General features: G+C 43.3%; 1 protein-coding gene across 2 annotated transcripts in view; it reads left to right on the forward strand.

Moving 5' to 3' along the window:
- Kiaa1549 (KIAA1549 ortholog) overlaps positions 1-21,310 on the forward strand; it is a 143,534-nt gene that overhangs the window by 95,445 nt on the left and 26,779 nt on the right. For both annotated transcript variants that reach the window (XM_074062225.1, XM_074062226.1), the window contains exons 13-17: positions 2,681-2,886; positions 4,112-4,335; positions 5,284-5,437; positions 11,247-11,564; positions 18,387-18,433. In XM_074062225.1, coding sequence (XP_073918326.1) covers positions 2,681-2,886; positions 4,112-4,335; positions 5,284-5,437; positions 11,247-11,564; positions 18,387-18,433 — 949 coding nt within the window. The remainder of the gene's footprint in view (positions 1-2,680; positions 2,887-4,111; positions 4,336-5,283; positions 5,438-11,246; positions 11,565-18,386; positions 18,434-21,310) is intronic.

A 21,310-nucleotide genomic window follows, 5' to 3' on the forward strand; every position in this document is an offset into this window, starting at 1 on the left:
GATACTTGCACGATTATCATTTTTTTTTTGTGGTGAGAATCCTTAAAATCTATTCTCTTAGCTATATAAAAATATACAATATATTGTTACTAATTGTAGTCACCCTGATGTATAGTATATCTACTGGCTGTGTGGTGTAATTTCTATCATTGCTTTTTTGTTTTGTTTTTGTTTTCGTGGTGTTTGGATTTGAACTCAGGGCCCCTCCCTCGTGCTTGCTAGGCAGGCACACTTCCACTTGAGTCTCATTCCCACCCCATTTTTGCTTTAGTTATTTTTCAGGTAGGCTCTTAAGTTTTTCCTGACCTGGTCTTGAACTGCAGTTCTCTCGGTCTTGGCAGGCTGGGATTGTAGGCATGAGCCTCAATCACTGCTTTTTCAAAACCAGTGTTGGGGGAGAAAGGCATTTTCCATCAAAGTCCTTGTTTGCCTTAAGGCAGGATTCACGAAGCATTAATCTCTATGCATTCGTTGTCTTATTATCCAGGTCGTTTTTAAGAACATTGTATCATGCATACCATAATTTATATTATAATTTAGTATAAAATTTTAAAACACTTTGCAGCCATTTGGAAGGGCTGGGTCCCAGACTGCACGGAAACTAGAGGATTTTCTGTTCCTCTCCTTCATTAGTCCCATTGCTCTGTCCAGAAGCCTGAGGCCTGTGTGTCTCCTGCTTTGCAGGTTGTGAATGACAGTATGAGGCTCTGTGGCTGCAGTGGGGAGGACGTGGGCTGCAGCCAGGTGGGACCTGACACAGCACAAGGGGAGGGGCCTTTACTCTTGAGACTCAAAAATGACTTGGAGCTCTCTGCCACCCTGGTAGACAGTGCTCTGACCCTTTTATTGGTAGCTTAGTGGGCTGCCCTTTGTGACATTTGACATTCCTTTAGAAGTTTGGGTCAGCCTATCTGGCAGTGTCACTAATCCCCCTTTTAGGAATTATGCCTGCAACTTGAGTAGCCACCAGGGGATGAATGGAGGTGCCCAACCAGGCTTGTGTTGCACCTTCAGCCTCCCTCCAAGGCTGGGCAGGGAAAGAAAACCCAAGAATAACTGGAATCCAGTTATATAAATAATTTCTAATTGCTTGGAATAACAAATGAATGCAATTGAAACTGAGAGGCACTACAAAACCTTACACACCACGGACATACATTCTTTATGTAAAATAACACATACAATTTCTTAATGCTTTGCCAACTCTATCATTTTTATTTTGAGGAGAAACCGCTGTAATTTTTCACTTGTCCTTGAGGTTTCAAGCCTTTGGCTTTTGTTTATAAAGAGTTTCTACCTGCTTTCAGCACTTCTGCTGGCCATTTATTTTAAAACAATTTCAGAAGATCTAGAGGTGACAGTGGCTGTTCAGAGGGAAGGCACTAGCTGATCTTAGTATGACTAACTAGCTCCTTCCGTCCTGTCAGCCTGCCTTCTTCCTCTCTCTCGTTTTCTTTTAAAAATTAATAGGGATTATTTCTACAACATGTAATACTCAGTAGAAAAAAAATCCTCATTACAGAAATATAAGAAATTGGAGAAAATCACCCATTATACCAAGATCCAGTCTCTTTTTAACATTTTAAGTGTTTCTTTTTTTTCCTACACATTTAAGTTTCTCCTTTTTCACAGGTCTAATTACTTCTAAAAAACATTGTAGTGAGCGGTGCATTAACATAAAATTTATCCTCTTAACCATTTTTAAGTGCCCTTTTTATCTCTTTTAAAATGGGAACAAATCCTCTCCAGGCAGCAAGATTTTCTTCTCCTGCTTCTTCACCTTTGCTTTCTATATCAGAAGTGAAAAACCCAAAGCACTCATTATTAACTCTGGTCACCTGCATGCTCACAGTCCCCTTGTCTTTTGTTTTCTCAGCAGTACAGTCAGCTCTCGAGCTGTGGTTTCTGAATTCGACCAAGTACAGTTTGGAAACGTGAAAAGATTATGTCTATACAGAACATGTACAGACTTTTTTCATGTCATTATTCCTTAAATAATACACTGTGACAATTTATATAGCATTTGCATTGCATTAAAAATTGTAAGTAGCCTAGAGGTGATTTAAAGTATAAGGGAGGCCAGGTGTGCTGGCTCATGCCTGTAATCCCAGTTACTCAGGAGGTGGAGATTGGAAGGATCGAGGTTTGAAGCCAATCTGGGCAATAAGTTAGTGAGACTCCATTTCGACCAACAAAGCCGGGTATGGTGGTATGTGCCTGTGGTCCCAGCTATGTGGGTGGCATTGCTTTCTCAGTGAACTGATAGCACTCCCACCAGGTCCCTCCCAGCTGACAGCGAAGTTTATTGCTGCTGAAAAGTTGCTTCTAAAAGTTTTGTGAGTTTCTGAGCAACTTCAGGCTCCTCCTCCCCTTTCAGAAGATTTGAGCCACATTTACACAAGACACTGCAGTTTTTGACACAGGATTGTAATGACTACCTCATGTTTTTCCTGAGGGTATTTGTAATTTTTAATGATGCTGAAAGAGACAGCATGAATCTAGACCGTGCAAGGTCAAGTTGAGAAATGTCAAGTACTCTGGCACCAGCGTAGGGGGCTATTTTTTTTTTTTTTTTGTCTGAGGCCCAGTTTGGGGATTCTTTCAAGAATAATCCCCAATTTTGACTTTGCTTTTTCTGTAGGGTGACTCTACTGTTTGCTTTGCTCTCCTTCCGTCCCAGGTTCCCAGCTGCCCAGTTCAGGGAACGAGCAACACTCCTCGGCCTCCATCTTCGAGCACGTGGACAGGATTGCCAGGCCTTCTGAGGCCAGCCGGCGGGTTCCTAGTAAGATCCAGCTGATCGCCATGCAGCCCATCCCAGTACCCTCAGTGCAGCACCCTGTCCTGGCTGACCGTGTGGCAGAAACCAACAAAATCAACAAGGAGGTATTCGCTCGTGTTAATGAAAACCTCTCCTTCCAATTTGCTGCGTGCTTAAAGAATGAGGTATGGCGTTGAACGGTGTACTAAAGGCACCACCCTGACAAGTCTGCCTCATGGACAGCACTGGGGTCGTTACTTCAAGATCAGCTGCTGGGCAGGACCTGGAGTTGCACTGGCCATTGTACAGAAGAGAGTTAATTCAGAAACCTGAGCCGCTGCCCTTAGAAAGCCCTGCTCTGCCCTGTTGCAGCTTCTTCTCGCTCCTTATTTTATTTTTATATTTTGGCAGTACTAGGGGTTGAACTTGAGACTTCAGAGCCTTATACTTGCTAGGCAGTTGCTCTACCACTTGAGCCATGTCCCCAGGTCTTTTTTGATTTTAGTTTTTTTTTTTTTTTTTGGATAGGGTCTGGTGCTGTGTGTCCCAGGCAGGCCTTAGATCATGGTTCTGCTACCTATGCCTCCTGCATAGCTGAGATTACAGGCGTGTACTGCCATATTAATTTATAAAAGTTAGTGATGTCTTACTGACTTTTTGCCTGAGCTTGCCTCAGACCACCGTCTTGTTACCTATGCCTCTTGTGTAGCTGGGATCACAGGTGTGTGCCACCATACCAGCTTGTTGATTGAAATGGGGTCTTGCTAACATTTTGGCAGGGCTGGCCTCCAACTGCCATCCTCCAGATCCCCACACCTGAATAGCTGGGATTACAGGTGTGAGCCACGGTATCCAGGTCCCCCTAGCTCTTGAAGACTGGCCTTAGGGTGTCCATGGCCAGTGTGATCCTTCTGTCTTTAGGGGATGGGGGTCAGGGGCTGGTTTATTATCAGTGAGTATTAAATATTTAATACTTAAATACTTTGCATTAAAGTATTTAATGCAAATACTTTAAAACTCTCTCAAGTAGTGATATTATTTGGTATAGAAAATACTTATTTTGTTCTTAGAGTACAGAGTATCTTCTAAGGTGTCCCTGATGCATTTCCAAGGTTTGAGTGAGTTTTCTCCCTGCTTTGGGAAGGAGAACATGGAACCCCAGGACCCCTCAGCAGGGTTGGGTGTAAAGCTGGTGTGCACCCGTTGGGTGCAGGCCGTCCTGTCACTCCTGTGGGTGCATCCCTCTCCCCTAGAGTGGGGAGAGATAGTCCTCCCTGAAAGGCTTTGCAGAGGAGGGTCCCTGAAACCTCTGAGAACCCTCCATCTGGGTTGCTTCTCCATCCCCCCCAGATTCAGACGGCCCTGCGGCACAAGTCCGAGATCGAGCACCACCGCAATAAGATCCGGCTGCGCGCCAAGCGCCGCGGCCACTACGAGTTCCCGGTGGTGGACGACCTGTCCTCGGGCGACACGAAGGAGCGGCACCGCGTGTACCGCAGGGCGCAGATGCAGATCGACAAGATCCTGGACCCCACGGCCAGCGTGCCCTCGGTGTTCATAGAGCCCCGGAAGAGGTGGGCAGCTGGGAGAGGACCACAGAACCTGGTCCCCCTCTGCGTCTAGCGGACACTGTTACGAAAGGCCCCATGCATTTTCCCACGAAAGTCTCTGAGAGCCCATTACAGAGGTTTACCAGGAAGGCTGTGTAGTGGGAGGCCTTGGTGAGGAGGGCCTGGTCCCTTCTCAGTTTCATTCCATGCCTAAAACCATTTTCACCTCTTCCTTTTCCAACCAGCCTCTCTGTAGCTGCCTGGCAGCTGGTTGTCCTCTCCCTCCCCCTGCAACCCCTTTCACTGCCAATGTTCTCATCCCTGGAGTCGCCAGGTGGGGCTGTGGGTCTCCAGTGTTTTCATGCAGCTGCCTCAGTCTTGAGTCTCACCTTCCCCTTCCTCCATACTCCTGCCCCTGAGGCAGATGTGGGTCTTTACGCACTACTCCTCTTATCTGTGTATTTCTGTGTCCAAACCTGAGCTGGCTTTTGCTGCCTGCAGTGTGGAACCTGTGCTCCTGGAGTGGGCGAGCCCGCCTCTCCTTTGTAGTCTTCCCTCTGGCCAGTCACACAGAAGTGTGGCTAGGTGAATGGTCGCCTTCCACCTAACACGTCATCTGCTTCAGTTTCCTCCCAGCATCTGTGCGGCATCTCCCGGCCTCAGATCTACTTTCTTCCAGACCCACTGCAGGCCCCTGTAGCCATGGGTTATAATAGCTGACCTCTCCCTCTCCCTCTTCTGACTGTGTGTGAGAAACCGTGTCAGGAGTACAGCTTGTTCCTTTGTCTTTGTGGGCTGAGAAGTCTGGTCCTCGAGGCCCACACTGTGGCTGCAACTGTGTCTGTACCTCTGGGGTGCTTCCTATAGTGGCCAGCACATGGCAGACACCTAGACGTTATTCAGTGATCATTGGCTATGCCAGCAGCAAGAAGGCTTATTTCCTATGAAGATAATGTCTGATTTTCCTGGCAGCTCACGGATAAAACGTTCTCCTAAGCCACGTCGGAAACACCAGGTCAACGGCTGCCCTGCTGATGCTGAGAAGGACAGACTGATCACCACAGACAGTGACGGCACATACAAGCGGCCCCCCGGTGTGCACAACTCTGCTTACATTGGCTGCCCGGTGCGTACCACTAGTACTTATGGAACACGGGCCTGTTAGGAAAAGGCCTTGATGGAGAGGACAGTGGACCGAGCTGATTGCTGCCCTGTGTGAGGCAGATGCCAGGACCAGGGGGCCCTGAAGCATGTGCAGGGTGGAGGTGGGTCATATCAGCCTGGGGGCTGCTGGATGATAGTTCTGGAAACATTCCCCAGGCTTTCCTTTCTGTATGTAAACTGCTGTCAGGCTTCAGAACAGTAGCTGCTTGAGATTAATTGGGAGAGAGAGACAGCGGGAGACGGAGAGGGAGAGAGGAGAGTGTACAGACTTGTTTTCTCCCTTGGTCGGATGGTTTCTTGGTGATAGAAGGAGTATTGAGGGTTTTGTTGCCCCTCTGTCTCTAGGTGCTGAGAAGATAGTGTATTTTCTCAGTTCAGAACCCCTTAACTGAAGTACTTGGGATCAGAAGTGTTTCACATTTGGGATGTTTTGAATTTTGGAATGTTTCTCAGACTTAATCAGTTAAGTATCCCTGATCTGACCACCCAAACTCTGAAATACTTCAAAATTCTGAATCCAGCATCATGTCAGAGCTCAAAAAGTTTCAGATTTTGGAACATTTCAGATCTTTAGACTGGGATGTTCTGCCTCGATACATAGTTATTTTTATGGGAGAAGGATGGGAATCAAGAGACAAAGAATAAAACTTGTTTTCTTTCAAACTGACAGGGGCACGGAGTTGCTCCAAGCATTGAAGGCAGCACTGATCACACTAGACGCATGCACACAGACCCCATTGAGTGAGAAAGAAGGCCAGTCTTCCCAGGGGCTGCGAGAAATACAGGCACAAGCTGCCCTGCCACAGAGGGAGAGCAGCACCTTGGAGCACAGTGGACTCAAAGCCCCATGCCGGGGAGCAGCCTTGGCATGGTGCAAAGCCCCTTCCTCCTTTGGGGGGAAATGAGGCTGTCCTTGTTTAGAGAGAAGCACAAGCCCTTTCTTATTTGAGGTTCCTTTTTGTTCTTCCTAAATTACATGAATAGCCAATAACGGAAAGAAATTCAATATCTTCTTTCTTTTTTGGTGGGACTGGGGCTTGAATTCAGGCTTCACACTTGCAAAGCAGTTGCTCTATTGCTTGAACCACCCCTCCAGTCCATTTTGCTCTGGTTATTTTTGGAGTTGGGGGTTCTCACAAACTATTTGCTTATTTGCTTAGACTGGCCTTGAACCATGATCCTCCTGGTCGCAGCCTCCCAAGTAGCTAGGATTATAGGCATGAACCACCAGTGCCCAGCTAAGAAATTCAGTGTCTTTACATAAAAGTGCCAGATACCTTACTGACAAGGGGCTTGGGTATAATTGACTTACGCTCTTCTGAATGAAATCACCTTTACTGTTTCTGGTGTTCTGAAGACTGACCGTGACTTCCTATCCACTCATGAGGCCTGCTGTGATTTGGAGTTAAAAGGTCTGTCAGTTACACTCCTCTCCTTGCAGCAGAATGAATAACTCCAGTAGTTCCATCACTCAGCATGCTGTGCTCCTTGGATGGAGGAATGGGGCTGGGGCTTCCTGCAGTAGATGGCGATCTTGTGCTGCTATGGCCCTTTGGAAAACTTGGCAGAATGTCAGTGGTGTTTGACTTAATTTGGAGAGGGCTGTCCCCTCAGGTCCCCAAGGGAGTCACCTGGAACTCCTGTCTGCCTGCAGTAGGGCCTTCTGAGGAACATTCCTTCCTGTTCTGCTTCCCTAGTCAGCCTGGGCTCTTCCCTCAAAGAAACCACAGGAGAGCCTTGTCCCTGCCTCTGAGTTCCACTCTTCAGGGCTGTTGAGTTTCTTGTAGAGAATGACCTGCCTTCCTCTTTCTCTCTTCATTGGCTGTCATCGGTGACTCCAACTTAGACTTCCTTCCTGGTGCCCTGGCCCCTCCTTTTTAATTTAGGTTTTTTGGGGATGGAGTCTTGCTTTATTGCCCAGGCTGGTCTGAAACTCCTGGGCTCAAGCAATCTTCCTGCCTCAGCCCCCTGAGTAGTTTGGAGTACAGGCATGCTTCTGCACCTGACTTGGACTCTCCTTTTTTCTCTCCCTTTTTTAATTTGCAGAAGTGTAGAGATTCCTCTTTGAGTTGATGGTAAAAAGCCTTTCCCTGGAGAGCACCACCTCAGGGGGCTGCTTGTCTCCATGGCTCCTTCAAAGATTCCTTTTCTAAAAGGAAGCTCCTCATCAAATGGGCTTTTCTCTGTCTGTCTCTGTCTGTCTGTCACTCTCTTTTCCTTTTATTTCTATTTCACATTCAGCAAGTGTATAAGGGAAGTGAATGTACTGAAATCATTACCCAAAGCAACAACAACAAAAACAAAAACCAAACTCTTGATGAGACTGGGATTAGGGGCTTTGGCACCAGCTCTATTTACCTTCTCTTTCCTCTTTAGCCTTGTAAGAGCCTACCTTCTGGCCAGCTGCCAGATAGCTTACTTTCTGCTTCCTAAAACATATACTTTAAAAAAGAATGCCTTTCTCAGAACTCATCTTAGGTAGTTTTTCATCCTCAAGACCATACATATGCTACATGGTTTTGAATTTTCTTCTTTTCCTTCAAACTACCTTCTCTTTGAGCGCTCCATTCTTCTAAAACCAGAGAGAGATTCCTTGGTTCCTTGTTAACTAGATAGTTGCAACCAGAGTTACCACTCTGGTTCTTGCAGGTCAGTCTGGGCCCTTGGGCCACATCCAGCCAGATGCCTGTTTTAGTAAATACGGTAAAGTTTTTGCAAGACAGCCACAGCCATTTGTTTGCATTCTGTCTTTGGCTGCTTTTGCAGAATTGAGGAGTTATGACAGATCCTGTATGACTTGTAGAACCTAAAATATTTACTGTCTGGTTCTTTAATCAAAAGTTTGAAGCCAGAGGTAGTGCATGCCAGGAGGCTGAAGCAGGAAGGTCACCTGAGTACAAGAGTTTGGGGCCAGACTGGGCAGTGTAGTAAGACCCTTTCTCTTAAAAATGGGGAAAAAAGTTTGTCAGCCCCTGATGTAAATTATCATCCAGACCAGACACATCTGAAGGTGAGAGGGAGTACTATTAATTATTAAATAAACTAAGGTTGTTCTGAACAAACCAGGATGTGCGATCCCTCTCTTATAACAGCCCACCAAGGATTGCAAATTAGGCACCAAAATGCATAATCTTTGATATCTAAAAGTAGAAAGTTTCAGATGCTTTTCTGAGGAGTGCTAGGGGAGCATGTATCTGAACAAAGGAAAAAATATTGAACCCTAGTAGAGAATGATCAGACTGGGACCCAAGATAGTGGAGTTCGAACTCCAACTCAGGAGTCCTGGGTGAATGTTAATTTCCGTAGACCTCAGTTTTTCATGTTAAGTCCCATCTTCATGTGGTAGATGTTGGGATGTAGAAAATGAGTAAGACCTGTTGGCCTTCAGGTTCTGATAGTCTAGCCTACGAAATGAGGCAGGAAGAAGACAAAGATCAGAAGCCCTGATGTCGTGGCTTTCTTGGTAGGATTCTTGGGACCTGTGTGATTCCAAGGGACCCATCCCTCCCATCTTTAGAGCATGTCTCTCTTGCTATAAAAGGGTGAGAGAACTTAGGGAAGTTAAATCTTCTTTGCATTGTGTCCCCAAGTGGCCACAACTGTTAGAGCTTTCAAGCAAGATCCTTTCCTCCCGTGAAATCTCACTTTGTCCCTGCAGCATTTCCTCTCCCTCGCTGTTTGCTGCTTTGCAGTTCAGCTACTGAGTCAGCTTCTGGACTCACTGCCAGTCTTTCTCATCTGTGTCTCCATAAAACCAATAATGAGAAGAGGGTGTGAGTGTGGCTCTTCCCCCACCTCATAAGAAAGGGAACGCATGTTCCTTCTAATGTCAGCTATGTCATAACCAGGCTAACCACTGATGTCACTCACTAGAGCCTTGACTGGGATATCGCTGTTTTGGAGAAACAGATTATAAGATCATATATGGTACCCAAAAGTGAGATCACCAATGAAATCTTTTGGAGAGAGGAGCACTTCCCAGTCTCAAGGAGGCAAGAACTCTCATCGGTGTTGGTGGACTCTGTGTGAGTCAGGGAGCCAGGTCATGTTGGAACTTCAGTTTCTGCCAAGAGAATCCAGAGATCTAAGTGTTCCTATGAAGTTGTCAGGTTTTTAAAATATTAGCTATCTGGTTTTTAAAGGTGACGCAGGCCAAGCAAAACAGGTATGTGGGGTTGCCAGTCTGCGTTTTATCTGGAGTTAAGCTGCCTTTGTGTGATTAATCTCTGGTCTTCCACAGACAGACCTTGATCACTAGGAAGCAGTTTCCAGATTGCTGGCCAAAGTGAAGCATGTGTCTGGGGAATTGGGTTTTTCTTTGTTATGGACTCACTGACCCAGACAGATACAGGATGTCTTTCTTGGTCCCTAGAGTGAGGTGATCCAACTCAGTGCATCTGGTGGGGTGAGTGAAGCATTCCAGGTGGAAGGAGGTCTCCCTTTTGCATAGAGAGGGCTTGAGGTCCCTGGCCCCTCAGGCAGAACCTCTTCTCTTTTCTTCATGGTGTCAGCTCTGGTAACTATGACATTTGGGTTTAGGGAACCTCTGACACCAAAAAGGTCAGTCAGCTTTCTGTCACTATAGCCGAATACCAAAGATTATCAGTTTATAAAGAAAAGAAGTTTATTCTGACTCCAGTTTAGAGGTTCCAATCCATGATCCGTGGCTCCCTTTGTTTCTGGCCTGTGGTAAGGCAGCATATCATGGCGGGAGCACATGGTAGAACAAAACCATTTACATCATGGCTAGGAAGCAAAAGAGAAAGAGGAGGGGCCTCTTTCCTAATCCTCTTCAAGAGCACTTCCCCAGTGACTTAAAAACCTTCCAGTAGATCTTTTTACTTCCATCTAATAGCTCAACTCAGAACCAAGCCTTTGAGCTGGTGGAGTGGCTCAAGCAGTTAAGAGTGCCTGCCTAGCAAGCTCAAGGCCCTCAGTTCAAACCCTAGTACAAAAAAAAAAAAAAAAAAATCCAGAGGACCAAGCCATTAACACATGGGACTTTGGGGGAAATTATTCAAATCCAAACTATATTAAACTCTTTATCATTGGTTTCCTATTTTGTCTCTTACAGTTAACCCAGTGTACATTATGACAGCATTTTGCTCATAACACAGTATCAGTAAGACTTTTTAAAAAAAATCTTAATTGTTACTTATATTCCTGTCTCTTCTACAGTGTGTATAGAACATAATTGTAAAGTTTCTAAATGACTCATGTTATCAGGAGATACAAGTGATTTTTCCCTGTCATATTTACTATCATAAATAATAACTATAGCAGGTATTACTGTTGTTTGTACACACACATGGTTTTATGTGGTGGTGACTTTGACTTCTTTTAGGAATATGTAGGGAGATTTTCTTTTGCTGTTAAAGCTCCATAGACTGCTATACTTTTTGGTTTCTATAGCAATGGAAGGCAGGTGGGTTTTTTTGAGTATATGTACTCTGAAACGTGTTTTTGTTTTTGGCTGCTTAGGCTTTTTGTAAAAATGTACACTATCAGCTACTGAAATCCATTTCAGATAGTTGAGGCTTGCTGAAAAAAAAAATGACTATTGTTTAACACTTCCACTTTTTATCCCCTGATTTAAGCCTTTGTCTCCCATAAAATGTATATTCCATAGCAGTCATTTTATAATTCTTATAATAAACCCTTTTGTAAATGCCCCCAAAATTGTTAAATTCCATTTTGGCCCTAGAGCTTTGTTTTCAGGACCCCCACAAAAGCTCTGTCTGACTCTTTTCTTTGCCATCTCTCCACTGTAGTCTGATCCCGACCTCCCAGCGGATGTGCAGACGCCATCTTCGGCTGAGCTGGGCAGGTATCCAGGCCTGCCCTTCCCGGCCTCCCAGTACATTCCACCCCAGCCGTCCATTGAAGAAGCGCGCCAGACCATGCACTCCCTCCTGGACGATGCCTTTGCCCTCGTGGCCCCTAGTAGCCAACCCGCTAATGCTGTGGGTGCAGGCCCTGGGGTCCCAGCTGGCCTGCCTGTGAACAGCACCCCTTCCCGGGAGGACCGGCGAGCCACTCAGTGGGGATCCTTCTACAGCCCAGCCCAGATGACCAACAACCCCTGCGCTGTAAGTACTGGCCTTCTAGAATTCTCTCCTGCCTGGGCGAGATGTTGGAGTTTTGTTGCCCAACTGTATCACTTGCATACTCCCTACAGAACTGGTTGCATTTGATAAAACATAAAGCTTGAGTGGTAAGCCTTCACTTTTATCATGTTCTGCTGAGTTAATTCTTAATGTTAGAAACATCCTTTTATACAGCTGTAAGGCTCTGTTTGTTGGGGAAGGTAGGGGATTTCATGGAAACATCTTCCTGGGTCCCTCACCATGTCATGAAATGCAGGTGGGTCTCCATAAAAGGAGCAGTTTAGAAAATACCAGATTTTTAATTTTAGTATGACCATCTGGGCCCCTGAGGCTCCTAATACTACACTTTGAACCTTTGTGGAAATCAGACTCACAGGTCTTCCACGTTTAAAAAAATCACTCCTGTCTGTTGAGCAATCTAGCAATAATTTTAATTATTGCTTCAAAGTTGGATTAAAATTAAAAAGAAACACAGTACCACAAAAAAGAATTTTTAATCTCTGAAATTGATTTGAATTTTCAAAGTAAGTCCTTAGTAATAGAGTGTTTCCTTTAAGGCAAGAAAGGCACAGTGCTTGCAATATGGGTAACTGCTGCAAGGTGGCGGGGGAAAATCCATTCACTCTATTAATCATATTGTTTTTAATGTTAATATTTGTTCTGATAATAAATATACTTCAAGGGTGCACTGGTGGTTTATAATCTTTCTAGAGTTGGATGCTACAGAATGAAACTCAGCTGCTGTCACTTTAAGCTTCTCTTACTTGCTTATTCATTCAGACATATTTGTGGAACACCTGCTGTGTGTAGTATCCTGCTAGGTGTTGAGGACCTAGTGGTGTGCAGCACAGGGCCCTGCTCTCCAGCTCTTGTTTCCAGTGGAAGATATGTGAGCAGTTGAAACAGCAATTCCAGAACTGGGAGCATGGCTCAGGTGGTAGAGCGCTATCCTAGCAAGTGTGAGGCTCTGAGTTGAATCCCCATCACTACAAAACTAACCAACAAACAGCAATTCCAGTGCAACGTGGTCCATGCTGTGCAGGGGAGGTTATGTAGAAGAGCATCTAGCTGAGCCTTGAGGACCTCAGGAAAGGATTTTCTGGAAGAAAAAAAATGACACCTAAGTGGCAATCTAGGGGATAGTGGTCATCAGTTAAAGAAGAAGATTTTAGGTAGTGGGAAGTATGGCAGAGCCCAGGAAGAAAAGTGTGTAGAACACATTTCCTCTTCAGGGCAAGACAGAGGAACACGGTCTGGATCTATATTTCTTCTGAAAAAGCAACTGAAGAACTGGATGTAATACATGGTTTGTCATGACCCTGGACGTTAGGCAACAAAGATACTGATCACCAAGAGGTGAGCGGAGTCCTTTGCTTTCCTAGCTTATGTTATTGGGAGTTCCTGGCCACTGTGCAGGCAGAGCTCTGGTCTCCCTGATTTGAGGGGACAGAATTGGAAGTCCAGAGAGGAAAAGGCAGCTGAAGTTCACTGGAGAGAGAGCGGGAGAGTAGAGAGATACACGGCAAGGAATGCTAGAGGTCTGCTGAGCGTGAGTAAACTACCCAAGACCAGGGAGAGAACCACCCAGAAGACTGGAGAGAACAATCTGCAGAGCCCCCCAGGCCCGGGAATGAGCTCTTGTTGAGAACCGAACTGTATCCTCCCAAGTTCAGGTGTTGAATCCATAACCCCCCTCCCCACATGAGTATTTTGGAGAAAGCCTTTAAGGAAGTGATTAGGGTTAAATACGGCCATAAGGATGGAGCTCTGATTCTATAGAACTGTTGCCCTTGTGGAAGAGAAACAGAAGGCCATGTAATGGTGCATGCCTGTGATACCAGCTCTAGAGGCTGAGGCAGAAAGATCATGACATCAAAGCCAGCCTGGTGATGAACTAATTAGTTAAAAAAACACCAGGGCTCTGTTTCTGACATAGAAGGACACAGAGAGAAGGCAGCTGACTGTAAGCCAGAAAGAAAGCCCTCACCAGAAACTGAACGCTGCCACAGCATTCATCTGGAACATCACCTCCAGAACTGTGAGAAGAGAAATGTGTGTTGTTTTAAGCTACACTGACCTTGCCACCAGTCACAGTGGAAAACACCTTAATTTGTGGAACATCTGTTAGAATGATCAGAAGAACTTTGCACTAGTGGGGAAAGATTAGCCCCAAATTAAGGTGGCTCAAACTCTGCCTAACAGAGTGTAAAACATAAAGAAGACAGAAGCATTCTCATTGTTCAGAAGACTATGGTATGAGCCTTTATGGAACTAAAAGGAAAAAATGGTCAGTCTAGGATCAAAAATATGGGCTATTTAAAGCAACAATTACAATGCATTGTGGGCTTACAACATGTAGAAATACTGTAAAAAGTAAGGGTATAAAACAGCACAGAGGGCAAGAGGGAGAGACTGAAGATGCTATTTTAAGGTTCTTTTTGTTTTGTTTTTGTCTGCACTAGGGGTTGAACTCAGGGCCTCATGCTTGCTAGGCAGGTGCTCTTACCACTTGAGCCACTCCACCAGGCCTTTAAGGTTCTTATAAAGTATATGAAGTGTTATAATAGCCTTAGTGGTAGACTGTAATGAGTGAAAAATCTATAGTACAAACCCTAAAGCAACCTGTTATTAGCTAATAAGTCAGCAAATGAGTCAAAGTGAAATCACAAAAGGTAGACCAAAGAAGGTAGAAAATGATGTAAAAAGGAGCAAAGAACAGATGGAGAAACAGGAAACAGACAACACAATGGTTGGTTTAAATCCATTCCTACCAGTAATCACAATAGAGCTGGCAGAGTGGCTCAAGCAGCAGAGTGCCTGCCTAGCAAGTATGAGACTCTGAATTCAAATTCCAATCCTATCCTCCTCCCTCACCCCGCAAAACTCACAGTAAATGTAAATGGTCTAGACATCCCTATGAAAGAGCAGAGCTTGTTGGATTGGATAAAAAGCAGGAGCCACTCATTTCCCACCTACAACATATCCACATTAAATATCTCATGGTACAAATAGGTTGAAAGTATAATGAATAATACTTCATACTAACACTAATGAGGAGAAGCTGGAGTGCCTATTTTAACATCAGCCAAAATAGGGCTCACAATAAAGAATATTGTCCAGGATAAAGATCACTTTATACTAATAAAATGACCAGTTCATGAAGAAGACACACAATCTCCAGTGTTCATGTATCTAGTAATAGAGCTTCAAAATACACGAAGCACTTGCTGTTGGCATTACATGTAGAAATAAATCCAGAATTATAGGTTGAGCTGTCAGCACTCCTTTCCATAACTGACAGGACGAGCACGTAGAAAATCAATAGTGTAGAGAAGACTTAGCGACACTACCAACTTGAAATAATTGACATGTGGAACGTTCCACCCAACAAGAGCAGAATGGGCATTCTTTCAGTAGGACATGAAAGTTTTGCTGAAATGGACCAGAGTTTACCAATCTTGGATTATAAAACAAATCTCAATTATATAAGCAACCCAGGAAAAACTTCACCCAAGATACACAAATGATAAACAGATGAATATGCAGAATAAGCAAATGAAGACTTTAGTTCAGTATCATTAGTCACTAGAGACATGCAAAGTTAATGTTTAATGCTGAGAATTCAAAACACTGACCATAGCAAATGTTGACCAAGATGTGAAGAATGAACTCTCATGAACTGGTGGGAATATAAAACAGCACAACCACTTTGGAAAACACTTTGGCAGACTATTAATAAGTTAATCATACACCAAACACAGCAATTCAGTTCCTGAGTATTTAACCAGGAGAAATGAAAGCATTTTTCCATACAAAGCCTTCACACCATAGCAACTTTATCTGTGATAGACCCAACCTGGAAACAATCAAAATCCTTATCTACAGATGAATGAATTAGCAAGTGTGCTATCCGTCTAATGGAATACTACTTAGTAATGATAGATGAAGTATTGATATGTGTAGAAACAATTGGATCTCAAAATAATTATGCTGAGTGGAAGAAAATAGACCAAAGTAAAAGAGGACAAACCATATTATTATACTTATACAGTTCTAGAAAATGTAAACAAATTTATAGCAATAGAAAACAGATCACTGGTTGTCTAGGGATGGGGCAGGGGTGAAAGACAGGGCATGGGATGGAAGGATTATAAAGGAGCACCAGGAAACTTTGGGGGTGATGGAAACTTTGGAGTGTGTAATATCTCCCCTGCTCTGTGCTGGAGAATCAAACTCAGGGCTTTGCACATGCTAGGCAAGTATGCTACATATGAAATATGAGAGAAAACAGATTAGGGACCCAGAGATAATTTCTTAGCATGGAGGTTCCTGTTAAGATTGATAATAATGAAATGATAGTGGCACAAAGTTAAAGTCTCTAGTTTTGTTTCTCAGTTGTAGATGGTGAGAAGACAGGCAGTGGGATTGATCCTGGGCTAGGGCTCCATCAGGCAAATGTGGTGAAGTGACACCTGGCAGGTGAAATATAGATGAGAGATGCAGCTGAGGTGATAGACTGCACACTGACAAGGAAAGGAAGAGGAAGCTGGGGTCACTTAACTGCTGGAGCTTGTGGATGCTTCCTCTTCAATTGGTCTGCTTGTTACTCTAGGTGGGCCACCATCATGTCTCAACAAGATCATTGTACCAGCTTCAGTTCCATACAGTCCTTGGGCTGAAATATGGGATGTTGGGGGTAGAATGGTTTGGGGGCCAAGCATAGCTTTGTAATTGACAGATAAAATGCAGGTATGGGTGTGGAGTTGGCCAAGTTGCTGAGGGGCTAATGCCTTGGATGCATCCTCAGGATGACAGAAGGTCTTAGAATGAGGAGGAGCAACTACCAAGAGCCTTTCAGCTTAGACTTGAGTTTCCCACAGCAAAAGTTCTTGACTCACTCTCTGACCTGAAGTTGGTCACTGCTGGCCTCTATTTGCTTTTCTCTGCTCCCAGGCTTTTCCTCGGTCCCCCTTTCCTGACTTCTGACTGCTTCTATCTAAATGGGAATCTGACTTTGTGCATTCTGAGGATGGGGTCTGGGAGCAATGTCATGCTGCCAGAGTCTCGCTTTTCCCTTTCCACTGCTGTTCTTCATTTATAGCTGGATTCCTCTTCTGTAGTTGCTTGGTTTCTGCTCATAAAGCCTTATCATTATTATTGACAGATTTATGTTATTATTTTTATTATTTCTTGTTCTTGGGTGCTGGGGATCAGACATCATGATAATGCCTTGATCCACCATCTTGACCATGACTTCAAACCACATATAAACACTGTTTTTCTGTGGTTTCTTCATCGTGTACTTTGATGTTACTCTGAGGTATTTAGATGAGAAGGCTAGAAGTTTAATCCAGTAGAAAACCAGAATCAGATTTCCCTTTAGTCACTGGAAAAGGAACTGAAGCTGCATTTCCTTCTGTCCCTCCCTTCTTCTGTAATCCCTCTAGGTTATTGTACTTCATCTGGTGTATCTGTGAGGTTCAAATTGCCCTCCTTCTGCTAAGAGGCTGGAAGCAGAGAGGGTCAGAAGGGGAAGTAATCTGAACACAGTGTGGTATCTTAATAGTCCTTTCAGAACCCTGGGAAGGGCAGAGATCCTTATATTCTGCTTGGCCTAAGGAAATGGGCCCAGAGAAGTTGACTAGCTTGGCCAGACTGCCTGATTCCAAAGACTCTACGCCCCGCAACCTTCTCCCCACCTCCACCAAAGTAGAGATCTGTTCATTGAGAAAAGTCTAGTTTGAGGAACCAAGGGAAAAATAAGGAAGAGAGAGTTTTTCAGAAAGATTTAAATGACAACTGAAAAAAGAAAGATCTAGGGCTGATAGACTCAAGTGGTAGAGCACCTGCAAGTGCAAGTGCAAGTGCAAGGCCCTGAGTTCAAACCCCAGTACTGGGGAAAAAAAAAGATATAACATCAGTATAGCTCCAGAAGTCAGGCTGACTTAGACCTTGCCTCAGAGCTTCTGATCAAGCAATTGATTCAGACTGACTGGAGTTGGGTAGATGCTCTGCAGAGTTACTCATCTATATATCTGATTCAGAGTAATACTTCACAGTTGAAAATGTTGAAATAAGAATCACATATATGTGGGGGTCACAATTTGTTGATTTCAGAGAAATTCAGTAGATCTCTTGGATGTACGCATGTTTCTTTAAATCATATGGAATACCATTTTAGTCCAAGAACACTCGTTTAGTTCAAAATAGCTCACATAAAGCGTGAATGAAAAATGCAGGGCACCACTTGGAGCTGAAGTATAGGAGAGTCAGAAACTGAAGGGCCACCTTCATCATTTAGCATCTCTCTTGCTTCTCTGTTCTCTTGTTTCTCTCTCTCTCTCTTCAGCATTCTGCAGTGTGATACAGCTTTTCATGGTTCAGTGTCTGGAGGAATTTGAATTGGACACCCATTGGATCTGGTTCCCTTTGGCTTATGGGTTGGGGGAGGGGTCTATACTAAATGTGGCTGTGTAGGCTTTCTTAGCAGAAGATATGATTTGTAGGGAGGGACCCTGTAGGGATGAGCTGGCATAGAAAGCCTACCTGCTATTCATATTTTTAGCTATAGAAAAGCAGAGATCTACAAATTAGTTGTGTGTTTTCTCAAGCCTGGTAGCACAGGCCCTCATTGAAACTCCTCAAATTACTTAATGGCAGAATGCCCCAGTAGCATGCTAAGTTTTAATGAGAAAATGATTCCCCTGAAAGTTGATCCTGCAAGCCTAAGTTTATAAGTTTGCTGTTGTCACTTTATAATAAGTATTAAATTTTAATCCTCATGTTCTTTTGAATCTATTCCAGAGATACGAAGACTACGGAATGACTCCCCTATCCGGCCCATTGCCAAGGTAAGATCTGAAGAACAAAATGTACCTTAACTTCTCACAGAAGCTATTCTTTTTTAATTTTGTAAACTCATGTCTTTTAGCTAATATGAACAAATGGAAAAACACTGAGTAGTATATTCTCTTGATCTAACCAGAAGAGGAGTTAAAAAGTTGGAATTTGGGTTCTGCTGCCAGTGATGACAGACTAGATCATTGCTTTCAACCCTTCTGCTGAGGACACCTGGAAAAGCTAGACAAGATATTAAAATTTGATTTCATTTGATTTCATTGTGGTATTGGGGATTAAACCCAGGGCCTTGTGCTGCTAATCAGGTATTCTGCCACTGAGCTGCAGTGTAAGCCCCTAAATATTAAAACATTTAAAAACTCTGAGTGCTAACAGTGCTATGCAGCAGTGTGGGGCCGAGATCTAGGAACTTAGAAACGTAAGCCCTGCTCTGGGGTCATTTTTCTTCCAGGGATACTTGCAGATTCCAGAAGCTGTAGCTGAGAAGGTGGGCAAAGCTTTTGAGAGGCTCACAGAGCTGGGGTAATGACGAGAGGAGAGCCTGGTAAACACCCATAGGTTTCCAGTTCCAACCCTTAGACACTGTACCCTAGCAGGGAGGGTGAATCTTAAGTAGATGGGTCCCTTCAGGAACTAAAGCCCACCTTCAAGTCATGATCAGGAATTGCTGCCTGGCAGAAGCAAATTACAAAATATAGCAAAAAAAAAAAAAAAAAAAAAAAATCAAGAGAAACAGGTGAAGTGGAACCACAGGGGATCCAGATATTTGAGCTGTGAAATACAGACTTTACAATAATTACACTTATCATGCTTAATGTAGAGTTAATGTTTACTGTGTGGGAAAACAGAAAAGCACTAATTCATGTTGCACTGTTTAAAGTCAAAGATTGTGTTGTAACTTTTAGGATAACTCACAAAAAGAATGCTTAAATATAAGAATAAGGAGAAATAATTCAAAAGGTAAGAAATGGAGGAAAGGGACAGAGTTGGCAGGAAATGGAGAGTGCAATTTTAATATGGTACAGATCTAAGTCCACCCACACACACATTTATGCTCTAACACTAAATGATAAAAACTAAATGTTCCAATTAGGAGATAAAGGTTGTTAGATTGGATTAAAATCTCTTACTTGGCCTGTGAGAGACATGTTAAAGATATAAAGATACAGAAAGGATGTAGAAGATTTAAATAACGTGTTTAATCAACTCGATCTTATTAACATATATGACTCCATAACTGCAAAATATACCTTCTTTTAAAATACTTCATAAGCTGAGCACCAGTGGTTCACACCTATAATCCAAACTACTCAGTAGGCAGAGATCAAGAGGATCACGGTTCAAAGCCAGCCTGGCCAAATAGTTCACAAGACCCTATCTCGAAAAAGCCCAACACAAAGCAGGGCTGGCAGAGTGGCTCAAGTGGTAGAGTGCTTGCCTGTCTAGCAAGTGTGAAGCCCTGAGTTCAAACCTCAGCACCGCAAAAAAAAAAAAAAAAAAAAAAAATCTTAAAAACTGTTATGTGCTGGGCTGATAATGAATCTTAACAAAACCCAGACAAATGAAGTAACTTGGAGAATATTTGCTCATCACAGAAGAATTAGTGTAGAAACCAATAATGAAAGATGTGCATTTCTAAATCAATCAGTACTTTGCTATCTACAGTCTACTGAAGAAGTCACATGGAAGTTAAAACATTCTGCCAGGCACCAGTGGCTCACACCTGCAATCGTAGCTATTTGGGAGGCTGAGGTTGGAAAGATTGCGGTTCATGGCCAGCCTGGGCAAATTGTTCATGAGACCCCATCTCCAAAATAACCAGAGCAAAATGGACTGGAGGTGTGGCTCAAGCAGTAAAACCAGCTTTGCAAGCACAAAGCCCTGAGTTCAAACCCCAATCCCACCAAAACAAAAAATTCTATAATAAATTATAATAGTAATGCAGCATATCAAAAGTTGTGGGATGCAGCTATCACAATATTTGGGTGGGGGAGAAATTTATTGCCTTAAATGCATATATTTGGAAAGAAAATGACTGAAAATCAGTGATCTAAGCATCCATTTCAAGGTATTTTAAAAAAACAATTAAATGAAGTAAAAGGAAAATAATAAAGGAATAGGAAACACATAACATAATAGAGATAATCAATAAAGTAAAAAAAAAAAAATTCCTTGAAAGCTAATAAAGTTGATAACCACCCCGGGAAGCTTAAAGAAATAATCTGTGTAAAAAGTTATTACAGGTGTGCGTGGTGGTATGTGCCTGTAATCCCAGCACTTGGGAGGTTGAGGCAGGATTGTGAGTTTAAAAATCAGCCTGAGCTACATAGTAAGATCCTGTCAAAACAAAAAGAAAAAAAGATTAATACAAAGGATAAAAGGGTCAGACACATTAATCCAGATTTTACAGACAGACATTAAGAGAAAATTTCACAAACACATTTTGTTAATATATTTGAAATTGAGAATTTTTTAAAAAGAAAACCTGAATAGTCATTCGACTATTTAAAAAATTGACATGGGGGAGGGGAAGGGAAGACAAAAGAAATTAAAGTAAAATTCTTCGCATAAAAAAACTCCTGAAAGCCAGCCATAGTGATACACAGCTGTAATCCCAGCAGTTGTGAGACTGAGGCAGGAAGATTGCAAGTTCAAGACTAGCCAGGCTACAATAGCAAACCTTGTCTCAAAAAAAAAAGAAAAAAAAAAAAAAAACCCAAAAAAGATAGGGACTAGAGGCATGGCTTAAGTATAGTTACCTGCCTTACAAGCATGAGGCCTAAAGTTCAAACCTTAGTACCACCACCAAAAACAAACAAACAAGCAAAAGCCTCCTAGAGCCAACAGTGAATTCTGCAAAACAGGGATGG

The sequence above is a fragment of the Castor canadensis genome, chromosome 2 (genome assembly GCF_047511655.1).
Source record: "Castor canadensis chromosome 2, mCasCan1.hap1v2, whole genome shotgun sequence".
Taxonomy (NCBI): Eukaryota; Metazoa; Chordata; class Mammalia; order Rodentia; family Castoridae; genus Castor; species Castor canadensis.